This window comes from Betta splendens, chromosome 19, assembly GCF_900634795.4.
Source record: "Betta splendens chromosome 19, fBetSpl5.4, whole genome shotgun sequence".
Lineage (NCBI taxonomy): Eukaryota > Metazoa > Chordata > Actinopteri > Anabantiformes > Osphronemidae > Betta > Betta splendens.
Genome location: NC_040898.2, coordinates 10,006,183 through 10,026,677, shown reverse-complemented (window position 1 = coordinate 10,026,677; position 20,495 = coordinate 10,006,183). Strand labels below are relative to the sequence as shown.

At 41.5% G+C, this 20,495-nt stretch overlaps 3 protein-coding genes across 4 annotated transcripts; 2 read left to right on the top strand and 1 right to left on the bottom strand.

The window, feature by feature from the left end:
• Positions 1 to 78: 78 nt before the first annotated feature.
• si:ch211-136m16.8 (uncharacterized) lies at positions 79 to 18,593 on the bottom strand. The gene is made up of 8 exons (XM_029133617.3): positions 18,570 to 18,593; positions 11,922 to 12,006; positions 4,553 to 4,821; positions 1,007 to 3,814; positions 727 to 922; positions 557 to 630; positions 387 to 478; positions 79 to 291 (listed from the first exon to the last, which is right to left on the bottom strand). The coding sequence occupies exons 3-8, from the start codon at positions 4,604 to 4,606 to the stop codon at positions 231 to 233; spliced, it is 3,285 nt and encodes a 1,094-aa protein (XP_028989450.2). The 5' UTR covers positions 4,607 to 4,821; positions 11,922 to 12,006; positions 18,570 to 18,593; the 3' UTR covers positions 79 to 230.
• Positions 6,471 to 8,813, top strand: LOC114845521 (polyserase-2-like). Of its 2 annotated transcripts, XM_029133621.2 has the most exons (6): positions 6,471 to 6,639; positions 6,743 to 6,757; positions 6,836 to 6,998; positions 7,085 to 7,353; positions 7,454 to 7,596; positions 7,935 to 8,813. In XM_029133621.2, exons 1-6 carry the CDS (start codon positions 6,591 to 6,593, stop codon positions 8,304 to 8,306), a joined length of 1,011 nt encoding a protein of 336 aa, XP_028989454.1. In that variant the 5' UTR covers positions 6,471 to 6,590; the 3' UTR covers positions 8,307 to 8,813. The 2 variants fall into 2 exon arrangements, with proteins under 2 accessions (XP_028989454.1, XP_055360547.1); XM_055504572.1 differs by having other exon boundaries at positions 6,575 to 6,757; positions 6,836 to 6,909.
• LOC114846277 (transmembrane protease serine 9-like) lies at positions 12,131 to 16,680 on the top strand. The gene is made up of 6 exons (XM_055504571.1): positions 12,131 to 12,267; positions 12,373 to 12,387; positions 12,468 to 12,630; positions 12,713 to 12,981; positions 13,069 to 13,211; positions 14,383 to 16,680. Exons 1-6 carry the CDS (start codon positions 12,219 to 12,221, stop codon positions 15,421 to 15,423), a joined length of 1,680 nt encoding a protein of 559 aa, XP_055360546.1. The 5' UTR covers positions 12,131 to 12,218; the 3' UTR covers positions 15,424 to 16,680.
• Positions 18,594 to 20,495: the final 1,902 nt, after the last annotated feature.

Here is a 20,495-nt window from a genome sequence, read left to right as displayed (position 1 = left end):
TATAGTTACTGACAAGGCCATAATCACAGTCTGCTGAAAAGATGAGCTACAGTTGCTTTATGAAAAAAAACACAACACTTTTTTGCAGAAATAAGCTTTATTACAAAAGGTAAACGACGCAAGAGGTGACAAGGGAAACACCTCACTGCTGTGTTCCAGTATATAAATACAACAATATACGTATGTTTTGTTATTCCCAAAAGGCTCGGCACGACATCTTCTCTCACTCTTTACTCAGTTGTGGTTTTCTTCAGTTTGTTCTTTAATTCAGACATAAGTGGATTTCCAAATCTATAGAGAAAAACAACAACAACAACAACAACAAATGTTAATTACCTGAATATTACTTTTCTAATTACTTATTACTATTACATAAATGATCTTACCCTGGATGTTTTGGTGGCATCCATTTTGGTCTCTGTGGCACCTCATCGTGTTTGGGAAGGTCATTGTTGTCATCTGTCTTTGTCTCTGACTCCTGTGGACACAGTCACAAATGAATATAAATGCACCTCAGCATGGATTAAATGTGTTTATTAATAATTAGTAATCATACCGTTGATTTTTCTGGACCATTCTCATCTGTCACCACACGCGTCTTTTTTAAAACCGGAAAACCTGCACCGAGCCCTAATACAACAAAAAAAGTGTCCGATCACAAACAATAACCAGAAGTGAATGGCTCAGCGAAGTGGCTTTCCATGTGTCGGACGGCATGGGACCTACCGGGCAGTTTGATTCCCACGCCCAGGCCTCCCAAAGGCCCACCTGCAGGGACTTTAACCTGCAGATGTGACGTGGGTGTGGGTTGCAGAGACGGCATGTGAAGTAGGGCGCGGGGATCTTTGGGCGGCCTTACACGGGGGTTCTTCAGAGCAATCCTTGACCTTTGTGCAGTAAAGTCCAGCAAAGAAGCATCCACCTGTAAAAACAGACCAGTTGACACCATCTATAATAGTTTATTAACAATATTTAATGGCTTAGTGTCATATTTTAGAGACAGTACCTCAGTCAGGTTCTGCGAATTGGATTCTCTGGACTTGATTTCATCCTCTAGCAAAACATAAGAGCCACTCTTAGGGTGTTCAGTTTTCTCAGCGTTCTCTCCATTTGTTTGTAAGTCAACACCTGCTTCCTCTGTGTCCTTCAAGTCCGTTTTAGGGTTTTGGTCTGTTCTCCCAGCATCTTCCTTCTGGGATCCTGTGTCATTCTCCAGTAACTCTGTGTGTTCTCCATCTGAACCCCCTTGTGATTTGTATGGTTCCTGGTGTCCAGCTTCTGAATCTGTGATAAATCCAGCCTCAGTGAAGGATTTCTCCTCATTCATATCTGACTGTTCGGTGTCTACTGCATCCTGACATGTCGCCATAGTTTGCTGATTGGACAAATCTGACACATTCGCTGTTTCTGACATACTAGCCAGAATAACATAGTCCTGAAATGATTCGGTGCCACTTCGGTCCAGCGGCTGGTCCAAAACCCCAGATTCTGCTGTGAATGAAGACATTTCTGTATCACTCACTAGTCGGGATTCTCCTGCATTTGGCTCAGGGAGCTGCTCATCCTCCACCTCTGGCAACGTCTCAGGGGGCTCTTGATGGAGTTCAGCATCCGCTTGTTGTTCATCTTCCTCTTGTTTAACTTGATCAGTGTCCTCTGATGAAGCTGTCTGAATCCACAAGTCAAGGATCTCTTCATCAATCACACCTTCGTGTCCACGACTTGTTCCTTCAACATAACATAACTCTGCCTCTCTGTCTTCCTCTGATGTCACAGTTAAACCCTGTGATTGAAGCTCAGCTATTATTACTTCATCAGTTGCTTCAGTGTCTTTTAACGTCTCCTCATTGCTTATTTCAAGTGTCTTGTCCTGATTTTTGTACGTCTCTTTGATCGGCTCAGCCGCCTCATCCACCAGCTGCACATCTAAAAATCCCACGTGAATCTTATTCTGCGCTTCATCTTCTGCTGCTCCCTCCTCAGGCTCATATTCTGTTCCTTCAGTAAAATCTCCACGGGTTTTGGGCTCCCCCTCATCTGATTCTTTCGGGAATCCAGACTTATTAACTTCCAGTAAGCTGGAGATTATGTTGCAGTTTTCGTCCGACGACTCTTGGAAGACGCTTGGGTTCATTATCTTTAACAGCTCAGCATCAGCGGGTTCTGAGGTTCTACCAGCGATTCCAAACAGCCCCCCTGCTGCTACAGGACCAGCCGAGTCAGAACCATCTCCACCAGCATCTCTGGCATCTCTTAACCTTCCATCTGCTCCAACCTCAGCTAACAGCTCCTCCGTCTCAGTTGTGTCATCTGCTGAAACTGTGTCGGTCTCAAATTCCTTTTCCGAGCGTTCGATCACAGTCTTCATCGAGTCGATCGACCTTTGAATGATTTGCTCAACCAGTGGTTTGACTCCGTCTCGAAGCAGCCCAGCATCTATATGCCGCTCCTCCTGCTCCTCTCCCCCGCGCTCCTTCACCAGTAAATCCCCAGCTGCAGTGGAGCCACTGTTTTCAGTTCTCTTCACCTCTTCTGGTAACTGGGTGGTCTGCATTTCTTTCCCATCTCCTACTTCCAGGAACGTCTGAGGTGTATTTTCATCTGGCCCAGGCTCATTGTTATATTCAGGAACTCCCTCTCGTGTTTCCTCGCATGCAGTAGAATGTAACCCCGGTGACACAGCAGCCCGGCCTTCACACGACCTCAGGGGATGATTTTCGAGCTCTCTGCTCGTTTCCTGTGGAACCTCAGCCTCAGACGTGACTGTAACTGAGGTGGGGGCACGTGATATTTCCATGGTAGCTCCACTGTCATCCTCCTCGCTGCTCCAGTGCTCCTCAACAACACAAGTTGTCGATGCATTCGCACAATCTGCTCCACTTGTGTTGGTTTTGCTTCTCTCAGCCACATCCTCCTGTTCCTCCTCTGTGTTCAGTTCTGCGTCTGCAGCCAGCGAGGCTTCTTGGCTGCAGACGAGGCGTTCAGGTAACCTCTCCCTTTCTCCTCGGCCTCCTGTATCTGTTTGGGACCCGTCTTCCTGCTCCGGGTTCTCATCCATTGTCTTCTTGTGTTCAGGCCCAGTCGTATTTTCCTGCCCACACTGCTCCCTCTCCTGTAAAATGCTGACATCTTCTTCATCTGCCTCTTCCTCATCTCCCTGTGGATCTGACAGTTGTTTACAGGTTGAGACATCTTCATCAGACTTGTTTTCATTCTCAGGGCTCTTCTCTAATACGCTGACATGGTTTTCCACATCTCCATGCTTTGCTCCTGTCTCTGCTTTGTCTTTGTTTACATCATCCTCTTCCTCGACATTATGATCTGTCATTTTGTACAAATCCATGCCACCATCTACTTCCTCTAAATCATGTTTGTCTTCTTTATTTACTTCGAGCTCTGTTACGGGTTCTTCCCTCTTTTCAACACCAGTGTTTGGAGTCATCTTCCCCATCTCACATTTCTCGTTTTCTTCTTCATCCCTTTCAACCATTGCATGTCCTCCATCATCACTTCTTGTTTGGCCAGACTGTTCCTCTCCCTTGGTCTCCTGTTCCTCAGACCCTTTGCTCTCAGCATCTGTTCTCTGCTGGGTTTTGCTCTGCGGTCTTAAGCCCGAGTCCCAGCTAACGACCCCAGATGATCTGGGCAGAGAGGCCGATGGCAGAGGAGGATGCTCATGGTGCCCTCCTCCACCAGTACTGTCCTCTGTGGGCTCACTGTTTGCTGCGGACTCCTGGACGGAGCTGGGATCACTGCTGTCGGTGTTAGTGAGCTCTGGTCGGAAGAATCTGTTCACTGCCTCGGTTACATAGCACTGGCAAAACACAAAGAGAGAGGCTTAGCTATGCATGTACATATGCTTCTATGATTATACAGCCCATGCCAGTCTTGCAGCAGCTTTGGCAAGACTCTTTCCTGTTTTAACATGACAGTGCACAAACAATACTTCAACCATAATTTTCTAGTGGTGGTCTTAACAGTAAGACTATTATGAATCTAAATATAAAAAACTACTTAATTGTGGATGCTTTTATAACAGTGTGGCAGCTGATGAGTGATAACAGGCTCTAAAAACCCCAGGTGATTATTGACACTAAATAAAAATGATGAATTTGTTTGTGTGAAGTGATCTGAGAAGTATATGATCTCGTCTAATAGCTCAGTTTCGGAATCATTCAAATGTGAGTCGTTAGCTGCTGCAGAGTGTTGCCAACAGTCAGCAAGAGACTGTGAAACCAAACAATCAGCTTCTTTATAAAGAAGTTTTTATAAAGAAAATAATACTAAATACTCTAAACACAGCTGATGCAAAACCCTTTTAAGATCAGCTCTCGCTATCTCATCTAATGGCTGTATTTTTCCACACAACTGTAGGAAGTGAGCAACGTGCGCGTGTGCGCGTGCACGCGCGCGCGTGTTTGGATAGAGGAACAGCCTCTGGATGAGAGCGACGGTGCACAGACCCAAGTCGTGGAGGACACATCTGCATCTTAACGCTCCCAACACCAACATCATACTGTACAATTATCACGATGGTTCTGGTTCATCTCACCCAGACGGTCCAGAAAGTCCTCCCCGCTCTCGCCACGGGACCGTCGGGGTCCATCTTCAAACTCGCTTAATCTCCCCCTGAACGTGACAAACCCAGGTGTTCCGAGCTGCCTTCACGCGGCGCAGTTCGGATCCAGTAGCTGCGGGTCGAGGCTCGGGTCCCTTCGCTGACATGTGTCCGGCGCGTGATCGCGAGGAAGAGGCTGATTAACGCAGCTGAGGCGAGCACCGAGCTTCGTGTCGCGCAGTTTGCGGATGTGAGAGGAACTTCTGTTAAAACAGACCATAAAATACGTGCGTTGAGTTACGTGTAACACAGTGTTTGGAAATAGGTCTGCTTGACCACAACAGGCGGTGACACAGACCCACCACATCAACACCCATGCTGGAAGAAATTAGCTGTCATGAAGCTCAGGTTAATTATAAATATAAACATGAATGTGAGGGCTGAATGTCAAATTAAAAAAATAAAAAATGCATGTAAAACATGTCATGTGTGTGACGTCATGATAAAATAAAATTTAAATCAAATTACAGTTTTTTAAATAATTTAAATAAATAATCTTTAAATAAAGTTTTAAAATAAACAACTTTGAGTTGAACATCTGTGTTTCAAACAACAACCTAACTGTGTTTAATGCAGAGAAGAAGTTCCAGTAATCATCATCTTTATTACTCAGACCGACCACAGCACCTCCTCCGCTCAGTGATGTTCCTGTGGTCAAAGTGCAAAAAACGAAAAAAAAACAGAAGAGCATTTGACATGAGGACTTCAAACAAAGCGGTCGACCAGCGACAGACGACACTCAACAGAGGAGAATCAGAGGAACAAACCCGTTGATTCCAACAAGAAGCTGTTTGTGTTCTCTGTCACAAATCAAGAGTCGTAAACAAACACAGTGGTAGAAGCATGGACATCATCGGTAGCGTTCAGACAGTGAAATTTCCTCTTTGGGCTCTGAAATAAAATTGAAGAACTGTACATGTGCAAACTTCCTGTTGAGAAACCTTCTTCTCTGACTCTCTGTGATGTTTAAAATCACATTTAACCGACACAACCCTGGGTTGTGGAATTTATGTGTTTTATGAATACTGCAGAAGCTACTGGTGGAACATGTGTTGCGTGTGCAGTGATGTGTGTCTGTTAAATTACAGTTTGTTACATGATCACATGATTTGTTATGATTTCAGTGGCAGAGATCCAATGAAACCTTCCATTCAAGTCAAACTAGTTTCAATTTTCTGTTATGAAACCTTATTTGTGTAAGAATGAAAGCAGTTAAGTGCTTAAAGATACAGTTGAATTTGCACTCAAGCCTCTATGTATAAGGTTACCGAGACAAACAGCTACACTCGGCCAGTGCCTCAGGTAAATGAGGCCCTGCATGTTGGTTTGCTGCACACTCCTCCTGCATACTGTATGCTGAGGGCCAGAAACTCACAGCATCAGCAGGGGAAGAATGCTGGTAGAGCCTGAAACCAACAAAGGGAATCAGTGGGACAGGTTGGTTATAGATAACGCAGCACGCGGTATATGAGAAATAAGACAAAAGCAAAAAAAAGTAGGTGAGGAGTAAAAAGGCAGCACCTTGACCTACAACCTAAATAAGCGTTTGACTTACTACTGGACAGGCTGGTCAACTACTGACTATGATCTGTAGCTTAAATGTTTAACTTTAAAAAAAGACAAAGTGCAAACAAATAATGCATAAAAACATGAAATGAATTGATAATTTTACCATTTAGTTACTGCCCAATGTTTCCATTGCAGACACACTTAATTATTCTCAGTGATCTGCATGTCTACAGTATGTGTCCAGGGACTTTCCAATATGTGATTCAGCACAGTCGCTATGTATTACATTCTGATCTAAAGCCACTTCATTGACTGTGTATGTGAAGCTTGAAGACAAACAGGTTTGTTAGAGGAGCGTTGCATTGATGTGTTTTCAGCACAGTCTTTAATAGAGTATTTATGAAGTGACTCAGAGACAAAACCAGACGCTCTGCACTAAAGCAAAGCTACATTGAAGCTCAGTATGGCAGCCTTGGCTGTGTGGATACTCTTCATGTGCACAGTCTTCACTGGTGAGTCTTTATTTATTACTGAATGTTTTAAATGTTTTTTGTACTAACTTTTTAATTTGAACAAATACTACATCATTAACGTGTTTACCTCTGTTCCCCACAGAGTCAGAGGCTCAGGGTAAGTGCACTCACATTAATTGCTGTCCATCCACTCACTATATAGAGTATTTATTGACCAGTTGTTTTGCTCTGTCAGACTGTGGAGTGGCACCTCTGAACACCAGGATAGTGGGAGGTGTGAATGCCTCAGCTGGTTCATGGCCATGGCAGGTCAGCATCCACTACAATGGAGCTCACATATGTGGAGGGACTCTGATCAGTGACCAGTGGGTCCTCACAGCAGCCCACTGCATCATAACGTAAGACATGATGAATAAATAAAAATATCCTGCAGTATGAGGTTGTTTCTGCTGAACCTGACTCATTTACTATGTTTTTCTTCCAGGAGCACGCTTGATTTATGGACTCTCTACTTTGGAATAGTGACTCAGAGTGGCCCAAATCCAAACCAAGTCACTCGCACCGTGTCTCAAACCATAGTTAATTCTAATTACAACAACCCAAAGTTCAACAATGACATCGCCCTCATGAAGCTCAGCAGCTCTATCACCATTAATAACTACATCCGTCCTATCTGCCTGGCCGGTAACTCCAGCCAGTTCTACAGCTCCACCCCCTGCTGGGCCACAGGCTGGGGGCGACTGAGAAGTGATCGTGAGTACTGTATGCTGCCATCAGGTGGCTGAATAGCTACAGGTAATGATTAATAACTAGTCAATGTTCAGGGCAACATGGTTTTTTCTCTCTCCCACAGAACCACTGGTTGCTTATAACATCCTTCAGGAGGTTCAGATTCCTGTTGTTGGACCCAAAGAGTGCAGCTGTGATTACACACAAGACGTAAACATCACTGACCAGATGATTTGTGCTGGACAGCCAAACAAGGGAACCTGCCAGGTATCATGATGTTTTTCAAGACTTTTCCAAAGTTAAATCTCAATCACTGTAAAGCTCACTGACATGAGACACATAAGAAGAAGTAAATCTATACATCAGTTTTAAGTAACTAAACTTTATTTCTATAGCAGTTTTCACAAATAAGATCACAAAGTGCTTTACACGGTGCAATGATATAGAAAAAGCCCCTAATATAATAAGGAGCCTGTCCGTGTAGCGCTCTAAATGTTAGAATATAAATTTTAAAACTAATTCTGGACTTGGTTGGTAGCCAGTGAAGTGAGGATGTCACATACTATATGTCACCAGTGAAATATTTTGCTTTGTCTCCTCTTCAGGGAGACTCTGGTGGACCTCTGCAATGCAAACAAGGCTCAGTGTGGGTCCAGGCTGGCATCTCCAGCTTTGGACCCCAGCCCTGTGCTCTGGCTGGTTATCCTAGCGGTTTTGCTCGAGTGTCTGCATTCCAGTCCTGGATCACGAACCAAGTGTTTGGGACCAATGTTGGCTTTGTGACATTTAACTCTAGTGGCATTAACCAGGACGACAGCTATGTGTGTTCAAGTACAACAGCAAATCAGAATCAGACTTCAACTACGACTCAGAAGCAGACTTCTGCTTCTGAGACTACAACAACAAGCTCCGCCACTGTACCAGAACTGTCATTTACTCTAATTTCAGCAATTTGTGCTCTTTTCACACAAAACTAGAAAGTAAATATATTCAAAGATTGCTACTGCTTTAGGAACATGAAGCATGATCACCCCAACTATTATCGTATGGATATAAACAATAATTATGGTTCATTTTGATCATCTTCATCTTCACTTAGTAAAATGTGACTTCTCTGACTTAACTGTCGTTACTAGAAGAACCTGCTTCATATCAGCAGCTTCTGCCGTTTGATGTGTAATTTCCTCCACTTAGTGTACTGTAGTTTTCTTTAAGCTCTAAGTATTTTGCACGTTTTGTGAAAATTTTATAGCTTATCAGTAGCTATAAATTAGTATCTTTACACAAATTAATATTTGTAAAAATCTTGAATTAAAAAAATGCACTAGATGACATGTTAATATTATTAAACAATCAATATAGATAAATATAAAAAAGGCTGGAACAAAGCCGCACACACCATATAAAAAACAAAAAGACGCTTTCTGTCACCTGGTTCAGACTGTTTCTGTGTCCTGCACAATAAACGTTATCTTTTGGAACGAGTTGGATTCTGTGCCGTGCATGTGGGTCCGATCTGAGACACCTGCAAAGTAATACAGAAAGTGTGTGTTTGTGTGTGTGCCCAGTACGTCCGAGGTGTACATATTAAAATATGTGTCATAGATTATTATAGAAAGAACGATTTAATGACACGCAGAGGTTTGTGGCCAGGGAACTGTACAAAAGTGTACAGGAACTTTTTCAGTGTCAGACATAAAGTACAAATGACTCTACATACTGTTGCCTTTCCCACATGCTCTGCATTGCCCAAATTCTTTACAAAAATGCCTTATGACCCTCTCACGTTGGAAAAAAACTCTAATAAGCTGCACCTCCACATCCAGAGGCTTGTGAGAGGTGTCAAACGGACACACCATGCTCAGCAACCTTCGAAACAAACTTACACCGAAACACAACCTGCTTCGGAGCAGGAACATACCCTCAAACTTACCTGGGGATTTCACAACCCGCTTTCTGGAACACCCCCAGGAACTACTCTGTGAACTCAAACAACCAAGAAAACATGGAATTGTAGTACCTACATACGCCTTTAGGTGGCAACAATGCCATGAGAAGCAGAAACAGAAGGTCACAACCTGCCCAGCAGACACACAACTGGCCATCAGCGTTTAAATATGGTTGAAAAAAGGTCAGCTATTGATTTTTCTGAAGAATTCTGAGGGGCCTCAGGTGCTTTAATGTCTGCAGCTCCATGCTGAGGATGTTCTGTGGTGGCCAGTGTATTGTTTTACACTTGTGGTCTGCTGGGGCAGCAGCTGGGCCCCCTACATGCTGTAGCTGAAAGGAGGATGCTGGTTGATCAATGTGTGCAATATAGTTTCCCTCTGGGATTACTAAAGTTTTTTGAATCTTGAATCTAATATTGAAAAAACATTTAATGCTAATGGCTGTAAAGAGGTTGAAAGGTTAATAGAGTTTTGGTCATTATGTATTCCATTTTTATTTAGCTGTTTTATTCAGTTCTTTACATATATTATATGTGGTTCTCATAATGCCGTAGAGATGAAACCCACAACCATGTCAGAAAGTGGAAGCTACAACCCATGACGTATAGCAGCTACTTTAAAAGGTAACTGAATATTATTAAAACACATTATAATTCAATTTTTCACAATGATCTGAACTACAGTATGTTTTGTATTTTATCCTTACATGCTGTCATCACAACAGATACTACATCATTAAATGTATAGAAAACAATGAGCACATATGCACCAAAGAGGTTGGGTGGTGGTGGAAGAAAGAAGATGTAACATTCATTAAGCGTTTCTGTTACACTTTGTCATCTAGCAGCCAGGTGACGCTGTTTCCTCCAGTGTTTGCCCTGTTTGTTCATTTATGGTGTCACGTGATTTCCACATTTGGTTCTCCTTTGTAATCGCTTGATTCACCTGTGGGACTAGTTTGGTTCATGTTTAGTCATTTACTGGTTTGTCAATGTTAATGACAGTGGGAGTTGCAATGTTAGATACTGGCAGCTTTGTGTTTATGTGAATAATTATTTAAAGAGGTATTTTATATGCTGTACAGTTAAAGGAGCATTGCAATACACACAGCAGGCTGAACACAAATTATAGTTGCACCGAGAACACCGGAAATCACTGATTTAGTCATAATAGGAAACTACCTACAACACAGCTGAATGTAAAATTACAAGAATGTATGGATGTGTGTATAGTTAAATAAGAAAGTACACTGTTGCAAATTCAACGTCGATTCATCTTTCAAAGTCAGCATATAATCCAGTGGTCATTCAACCATTATCATGACGTTGATTTAACTATGAATCAACCCTGAAATGACTGCTGAGTGAGCAGCTGATGACTTGTATCAAGGCTAAGTTATGGAACCATGAGTACACTAACTCCTGCTGGTTGAACAGCTTTTGTTCATGTTCCTGTCTGTTACACCAACACATTCTCATAATGCATTGATAAATGATCAAAAGGTAAATTGAATGAATAATGAATTGATAAAATTCAATAATAAAGTGAAATAATCAGTAATATACATAGAGCTGCTACACTGAGCATCAGGAGTTTGACCTGTCCGTCAAACCGGCAGCTGCGCCGTTGTCATGGAGTCCGTTCTCCAAAGGTGCAAAACTCCACAGCTTAGGGCTCAGTGACTGTACCAAAAGCTGATTTTCACATCTGATACACAGGCTTGTTTCAGAAAAATCACAATAGCTATCACAAAAATAACTCTGTCCTTGTGTGTTTCTCTGCAAAAGTCTGAAAAATTAGATACAGACTAAAGTATAATGCCCTGACACTCTAGGTGTGACATCACGCGCTCTAGCTCACACAATACACAATAATGGAAAGGCTGAAAATTTACCAAAAACCAAATATTTAAACTGACATGAATCAGAAATTATTTAAGGTTTTGATAGCTGAAATGTAAATGTATAGTTGAATATTCTAAGAACGATTTAAAGTTTAAATGGTATCTGTAGCTTAAAGTATGCAGAAGTAGTTAAAACTGAAAAGTAGTTGAAAAGTTCAATTATCAATTTAAATCTCAAGTAATTCACGGCAAAGCTAAATTTGAATGAACTGAATCAACGTAGTACTAAGTCTGAAGTATTACTTAAATGCAATACACACCGTTGATGCCAGCAAATCACCCACCTAAACAAACAGCGGAGGAAGACTTTGGCAGACTGCATTCGATGTAAAGTGTGGGAAAAGTATGAACAAAAGCAAGGCAAGCTAAAAAATGCCAAAGATAAATGGTTAGCTACAAACTGCAGGCGATTAGTGTTGGAAGATGTTGGTTTGAGGAACGTTAAAAGAATCACAATGAATCGCGGCACTTGTGAGCCTCCATCAAGACGCACCATCACAGGAAGAATACTCAAGCTGTATGAAAAGGAGAGGCGTTACAACATGAACCAACTCTTGCTCTCACCGGAGAGTAGTAGTTTTAAAATAAAAATGCGCAAAATACTACTTTTGAATTTGTGACTGTGTGCTTCTCATTAATACGTTAATCGTGATTAATCGCAGAAATCCCATCCAGTTAACGCCATTAAGTATTTTAACCAATCCATCACCAATAAAAAAATGAAGTGAACATTTACTTACTGCCCAATTTTTCCATTTGCAGACACACTGAAGCACATTTAGTGATAGGCACAGCCACATGTCCAGGGACACGCCAATATGTGACCTAGAACAGTCAATTGACAGTTAATTGAACATCATTTACTGGTACTTCATAAACTGTGTATGTGAAGCTTGAAGACAAACAGGTTTGATTGGGGAGTGTTGTATTCATGTGTTTTTGGGAGAGTCTTTAATAATAGAGTATTTATGAAGTGACTCAGACAAAACCATTAAAACCACACTCTGCACTAAAGCAAAGCTCCATTAAGGCTCAGTATGGCAGCCTTGGCTGTGTGGATACTCTTCATGTGCACAGTCTTCACTGGTGAGTCTTTACTTATTACTGACTGCTTAAAATGTTTTTTTTGTACTAACTTTTTAATTTGAACAAATACTACATAATTAACGTGTTTACCTCTGTTTCCCACAGAGTCAGAGGCTCAGAGTAAGTGCACTCACATTAATTGCTGTCCATTCAGTCACAATGTAGAGTATTTATTGACCCATTTGGTTTTACTCTGTCAGACTGTGGAGTGGCACCTCTGAACACCAGGATAGTGGGAGGTGCGGATGCACCAGCTAGTTCATGGCCATGGCAGGTCAGCATCCGTTACAATGGAGCTCACATATGTGGAGGGACCCTGATCAGTGACCAGTGGGTCCTCACAGCAGCCCACTGCATCATAACGTGAGACATTACAATGAATAACTGAAAACATTTGTTTTTTGCTGACAGTAAATAATTTAATATATTTTTCTTTTAAATCCAGGAGCACGCTGAGCGATTGGACTCTCTACTTTGGAATAGTGACTCAGAGTGGCCCAAATCCAAATCAAGTCATTCGCACTGTGTCTCAAATCATAGTTAATTCTAATTATAACAACACGTTGGACAACAATGACATCGCCCTCATGCAGCTCACCAGCTCTATCACCTTCAATAACTACATCCGTCCTATCTGCCTGGCCAGTAGCTCCAGTCAGTTCTACAATTCCACCCCCTGCTGGGCCACAGGCTGGGGGCGACTGGGGAGTGATCGTGAGTACTGTATGCTGCCATTAGTCATTAATGATTAATAACTAGTCAATGTTCAGGGCAACGTGTTTTTTTTACTCTCTCCCACAGAACCACTGGTTGCTTATAACATCCTTCAGGAGGTTCAAATTCCTGTTGTTGGACCCAAAGAGTGCAGCTGTGATTACAAAGAATCAGTAAACATCACTGACCAGATGATTTGTGCTGGACAGCCAAACAAAGGAACCTGCCAGGTATCATGATGTTTTTAAACTCTCAAACACTGTAAAGAAGTGGTCCCCAACCTTCTTCGCACCACGGACCGGTATAATGTCACAATATTTTCACGGACGGTATTTATGGTAGGGAGGAATTATAACCCTAACCCGATTGGCATGAAAACGGGCATTTTCTTTTGATAATAATAAATGTGCATCCACCATGTGTGCAGCTTTATTAGTAACATCCTCATAAAATCGCCTAATATGTAGAATGCTTGATCTCCAAGTGATGAAGCAGCCTCATTAGATCCAGTCGCTGCCAATTGTGCAGAGCGGACTTGGAACAACCAGTCGTAATAAGTCCATGTTTCAGGTAGGACTCCTGGTATTGTCTGTTCAATGCAGCTTTCTTTGTATTTGTAGTCGTTGGCTCTTTTTCTGCCTCACTGGCACTTTTATGCTGCGCAAAGAAATATGTTTGCTAACTTGGAGGTTTTAATTTACCAGTAATGTGTTACGTGTTACCAACCGGAGCAGCCCGAGACACGTGACCGAGACAAGCATCTTAACATGTGTCAAGACCAAGTCGTAGGTGGAATTGGCCAAGAGATTCAGATAATTTTCCAAAATAACATCGTTTAGAATCACACAATAAAAAAACGGAAATAACGTGAGATTTCTTTCGCGGCCTGGTACCTGGCACAGACCGGTACTGGTCTGGTTTGGGGATCACTGCTGTAAAGCTCACTGACACGTTGAAGATGAACAGTTGATCAATTAAGAATAACGAATGTAGAAGAAAGAATATAATTCTTTTATGAGAAGAGGTAAATGTATACATCAGTTTATAGTAAGTAAGTAAACTTAATTTATACAACACTTTTCACAAATAAAATCACAAAGTGCTTCACAAGGTGCAAGGATATAGGATAAAATAGTCCCTAATATAAGGAGGAGCCTGTCCGTGTAGCGCTCTAAATGTTAGCACTAAAACTTTAATACTAATTCTGGACTTGATTGCTAGCCAGTGAAGTGAGGATGTCAAATACTATACATGTTAACAGTTAAAGTTGATGATTTGTGCTGGACAACCAAACAAAGGAATCTGCCAGGTTAAAATAATAATAATAACTTTTTATTACCTCAAAGAAAACATGTTCCAGTCCAGAACTGTCAGATAACTGCTTTGTCTCCTCTTCATCAGGGAGACTCTGGTGGACCGCTGCAATGCAAACAAGGCTCAGTGTGGGTCCAGGCTGGCATCTCCAGCTTTGCACCCCAGCCCTGTGCTCTGGCTGGTTATCCTAGCGTCTTTGCTCGAGTGTCTGCGTTTCAGTTATGGATCACAAACCAAGTGTCTGCGGCCAATGTTGGCTTTGTGACATTCACCTCTAGTGGCATTAACCAGGATGACAGCGTTGTGTGTTTGAGCCCAACAATAAATCGGGATCAGATTTCAACCACAACCTCAGCCACTGCAAATCAGAACGTGACTTCAGCTCACAATCAGATTTCAACCACAACCTCAGCCACTGCAAATCAGAACGTGACTTCAGCTCAGAATCAGATTTCAACCACGACCTCAGCCACTGCAAATCAGAACGTGACTTCAGCTCAGAATCAGATTTCAACCACAACCTCAGCCACTGCAAATCAGAATGGGAATTTAACTCAGAATCAGATTTCAACCACAACCTCAGCTACTGCAAATCAGAATGTGACTTCAGCTCACAATCAGATTTCAACCACAACCTCAGCCACTGCAAATCAGAACGTAACTTCAGCTCAGAATCAGATTTCAACCACAACCTCAGCCTCTGCAAATCAGAATGGGAATTTAACTCAGAATCAGATTTCAACCACAACCTCAGCTACTGCAATTCAGAATGTGACTTCAGCTCACAATCAGATTTCAACCACAACCTCAGCCACTGCAAATCAGAACGTGACTTCAGCTCAGAATCAGATTTCAACCACAACCTCAGCCACTGCAAATCAGAATGGGAATTTAACTCAGAATCAGATTTCAACCACAACCTCAGCCACTGCAAATCAGAACGTGACTTTAGCTCAGAATCAGATTTCAACCACAACCTCAGCCACTGCAAATCAGACTGTGACTTTAACTCATAACCAGACTTTAACCACGATTCAGAAGCAGACTTCAACAACAAGCTCCGCCACTGTACCAAAGCTGTCATTTACTTTAATTTTAGTCATTTGTGGCTTTTTCACACAAAACTAATCAAGTAAATATATTCAGCTGCTGGATTAAGAACAGGCAGCATAATTATCTTACCATGTGAGTATAAACGTCAATGATTAATTTTGATCATCTTACTGATGTACAGCATTTAAATGACATCTTAGTGAAATGTGACTTCTCATGTTACTAGAAGGACCTGCTTCACATCAGCAACTCCTGCTGCTTGATGTGTGATTATTTCCTTCGATTAATTTACTGTATAGCTCAAACCTGTTTGGTGAAGATTTCATTCAAGTAGAATGACATATTTCAGATGCCCTTGTACAATATAGTTTATAGGTTTTAAGGCTTTCATACTGTAAACATCACAGAACATATATGACATGAAGCAGAATATCTGAAATGCCAATGTAGAGTTTTGTACAAAGCTGTACAAAATATTAACATTTGTGAAAATCTTGAATGTTAATGTTATTAAACAATACGTATAGATAAACAGAAAAAAAGCTGAAGCAAAGCCACATACACCATGGTAAAAACGAAAGCATGTTGAGTTTCTTAAATTTGAAAAATAATTTAAAAAAAGTTTGAATTACTTAGTCACTGTTTATAACGATAATAAAATTAAAGAATATTTAATAGTAGAATTCAATAGTTGATTATATATTTACTAAATATTCATTAAATAAAAATAAATAAAATTGATATAAAAAAAAACAGATTCTAACCAAACCAGAAGACAAAACAAAAGTAGATTTATATATAAATTAATAGTAAATACAGCATAAACATTATAAACACAGAATATGAGCACATTTAAAACCTGTTGCCTGTACAATAGTATGTACATGCAATTTTTGACTTAGTAAAGGCTGTATGTGTCACATACAAAGGAAGCATTTAATAGACAATGACAGAGGCTAAATCAGGAGGCAGTGTAAACAACAACAACAACAACGCTGGAACTCAAACAACCAAGAAAATATGGAAAATGTAGTACCCACATGTGTCTCAAGGTGGCATCCCTGCCACATTACAACAGTGAGACTATTCAAACATGACTAGGAAAATACAAAAGGACTTAACTAGTAATGGAAAAGAAACCACAACACAGTCTTACAGTTATTAAGAACTCTACTTTCACTTTTACCTCACTTTGTAATTTCTGAACTGGGCTGACTCTGCTACGGTTCAACCCTCCAGCCTGCTGGAGGCGGTTTTGTTTCAGTCCTGTCTTTTATGGAAGTTTTTATGGACGTTTTATGGAAAGTATGAATAAAAACTTAATAAATTGCATTTCCTATTGTCATGTTTTTTTCTAGTCTTCATTCAAATGGCAATGCATTTTGCAATTGACAATTCAATATGCTATTTGGTCATTTAATTTGAAAATGCATTTTACAAATGAAAATACAATTTGCAATTTAAAAATGCATTCTGCAATTGGAAATGCATTATTAAAAAGTGTTGATTCAAGACCCAGCTTCATTGATAAACGTTTAAATAAAGACTTGCATTTCATTTTCTTGTGGTTTAGAGGTGTCTTTATTCAAACGCGACAGCAGATAGCTGGAATGCATTGCATGATCTGTGAACACGTTCCAAGACTCAAAAAGAAGTGTTGTTCAAACTTGATTGGCCGAGGTTCAACTGTCCTAGACAATCAGAGCCCACTACTGCAACTTCAGCAAACCGACAGAATAGCAGAGCCAGCCAGCTGACCGTCTGCCAGAAATTGACTGCTGCAAACCGGAGATCTACAACCCAATGTTGCTGCAACTTGTTTGCTCTTCCGCATTTTGTGTCTGATTAAAACTGCACGTGTGACCACTGATTTATTTTACCACTTTTAATATCTGCATGAGACCAGTTAAACCAGTAAGATGCTTTCATGTTGCCAAAATGTGATTATTAGCGCCAAACACTTTTGGTCAAAAGCTTAATTCTGCTTTATTTTAAATACATTGAGCTCTGCTTTGTTATATTTATAGATATCCAGTCCATCTGATCTTTTTCTGTTCCTGCCTAAGACCAGTAGAACCAACAGCATGCTGTTTTTTTGTTGCCACAAAGTGATTAAAGCCAATATTTAAGACGTCGCCAGGTATGGCGCAGCCGGGGCCCCACCCTGGAGCCAGGCCCGGGGTTGGGGCTCGTATGCGAGCGCCTGGTGGCCGGGCACAGCCCGAAAGAGTGACATGGAGGAACCGTAAGGGGCCGGTGCAAAGTGGATTGGGCAGCAGTTGAAGGCGGGAGCCTAGGCCACCCAATCCCTGGATAACCAATCTAGCTATTGGGACATGGAATGTCACGTCACTGGGGGGAAGGATCCTGAGCTTGTGCAGGAGGTCGAGCGGTACCGGCTAGAAATAGTCGGGCTCACCTCTACACACAGCCTGGGCTCTGGAACCCAACTCCTTGAGAGGGGCTGGACCCTCTTCTACTCTGGAGTTGCCTGCGGTGAGAGGCGGCGGGCTGGTGTGGGCTTGCTCATCGCTCCCCGGCTTAGTCGCCATGTGTTGGAGTTTTCCCCAGTGTACGAGAGTGTCGCTTGCTGTCATTTGTGCTTACGGGCCAAATGGTAGTGTGGAGTACCCAGCCTTCTTGGGGTCTCTGGAGGGAGTGTTGGAAAGCGCTCCAACTGGCACAGTTTGGCCATAACAAACACCATGTTCGAACATAAGGGTGTCTATCGGTGCACATGGCACCAGAACACCCTACTGTAGGCCGGAGGTCGATGATAGACTTTGCGGTCATTTCACCTGACCTTCGGCCATATGTTTTGGACACTCGGGTGAAGAGAGGGGCTGAGCTTTCAACTGATCACCCCCTGGTGGTGAGTAGGATCCGCTGGCAGGGAAGAAGGATGAACAGCTTTTTTTTATGGATTTTTTACAGCACCAAGATCATATGTGATGTTGCAAATATTATCATAAACATGGAGGCCAGGAGGCCCCGCTCTGGTCATTACTCATGAATATATCGTGAGTCAACTCTAAGTAACAGGCTGCACTGTGGTAAGTACATGTTTGATCGATACACTTATTTCAATGCGTGCACTACACACTCACAGGAGCACTTCTATGCAGCACTAAAGTAATGTGAACTTTCTTATAGGAGAGATTGACGGCTTTCTGCTGGGAGATAGGGGTTACCCATGCCAGACCACACTACTGACTACTTACCCAGAACCTGAAGCAGGCCCCCAGCAGCGCTTTAATGTGGCACTGCAGAACAAGAGTCTGGGTGGAAATGACCAGAGGCCTGTTGAAAGCACGTCTTCAGGGCCTACGTCACCTCAGGGAAACACCTGAGAGGCCTGTGACATTAATACAATACAAGAGACCCTGAGTTAGTCTCACATCACAGTAATCTGCAGGGTGGATGGACAGTCAGAGATGTGATTTGCCGTTATGTCTTAATCAACCATCACCACCACCAATAAAAGAAATTGAATAAATGGAAATAATAATTTATTTGGTTTTCTTCATTACCTACAAATACAAAGGCAATTGTTAGATTTTATGATTCCAATAATTCATACAATTTACCTTTAACCATACACTCACCTCAAGCTTTTGTTTGAGAATTTCAATTTCTAGATCTGTCTTTTCAATCTGGCGGTCCAAGTATAACATTTCCTTGAGATTTAGTTTATATAACTCCTTAACTGGTAACTAAAAAATACAGAAGATTTAGAGTTACATAGTTCCTCATTGCTCTTACATAATTGAACTCTGGCATTTATTGAACATGACTGAACTGTGTGCATCTGTGCAGCAGAATGTGACGGACCCTCCTCCTGCTGTTCTTCCACACTCTGGGGCAGAGGGGAGATAATTAAGTCACTATACTTGGAGATCAAGTTACATCCTTTAGGCTACGCAACACAAACACCCATCACAGAAATGATGTGATGTGTATAAACTATTAATATTACACTTTATAATACTACTTATAACTAAAGCTTTATTTAGTAGTATACTTATAACATCCTGGGCTTCTGTTGTGACAGGAGGATCCAAGATACATTGGTGGTCACTCGTGCAGTTTCAATCAGACACAAAATGTGGAAGAACAAACATGTTGCAGCAATGTCGTAGATCTGAGTTTTGCGTCATGTCATGTCAAAGTTAAACAGTCACAATCTCTGTAAAGAGAATTACAATGATTATTTCCATGGTTTACACAAAATCTAAAGGATGTGGCATCACTACAACCACTAGAAAATGTGTAGCGGATAATATTTACAAGTTATGGCCGTTTGAGACCGAAATAAGCAGCTGTAGTCCTCACAAACCGAGCTAAACGCCTTAATGAGGCAGTGCACGCTCCCACAATTGATTTCTGGCAGCCAGTCACTTTTTGGCTCGACACCGGCAGTAATCCTTGGGCAGACAGATGCAGCATCGATGACCGAACACCACACAGGCCTGTCTGACGGTGGAGGAATAATGCTATTTCTTTTTGTTCATCAGAATGAATCAACACTTTAATAATCCATTTTTATTTGCAGAATGCATTTTGAAAATGCATATTGAATTGTAAATTGCAGAATGCATTGCCATTTGAATAAAAACTACAAAAAAAAACATGAGAATACGAAATGCAATTTATTAAGTTTTTATTCATACTTTGAGTGACTGAGTATTGAATATACAATATTGCATATTGAATTGCCAATTAACAAATTACTGTGAATTGGATTTTGAGTCTGAAAACCTTCCATAGGATCTTTGGGTATTGGGTATGGACATATATAAAACTTCCTAAAACGCGAACAGAGCTTTACAAAACTTAATACTTTTGAAAAAAAAATGCTTTGGATCTTTAAATAATGTTATTAAACAATAAATAAAGATGAATGGAAAATAAGGCAGGAGCAACAAACTGTCACGGGCAGTGTGTGAACGAAGGTGGCAGACCCACATGTGTAGCAGCTCCAAGACGGTTAATAAAGTCCACAACACAAAACCAGACTTCTCTGTTCACAGGTTGTTTATTGCAGCAGAAGGATTCACTATTAAAAAAAAACAAACAAAAAAAAACAACTGAAAAACAGGCAGGCACGGTCAGCACACCGTCACTCTGCACTCTTAATCAGCCTCCTA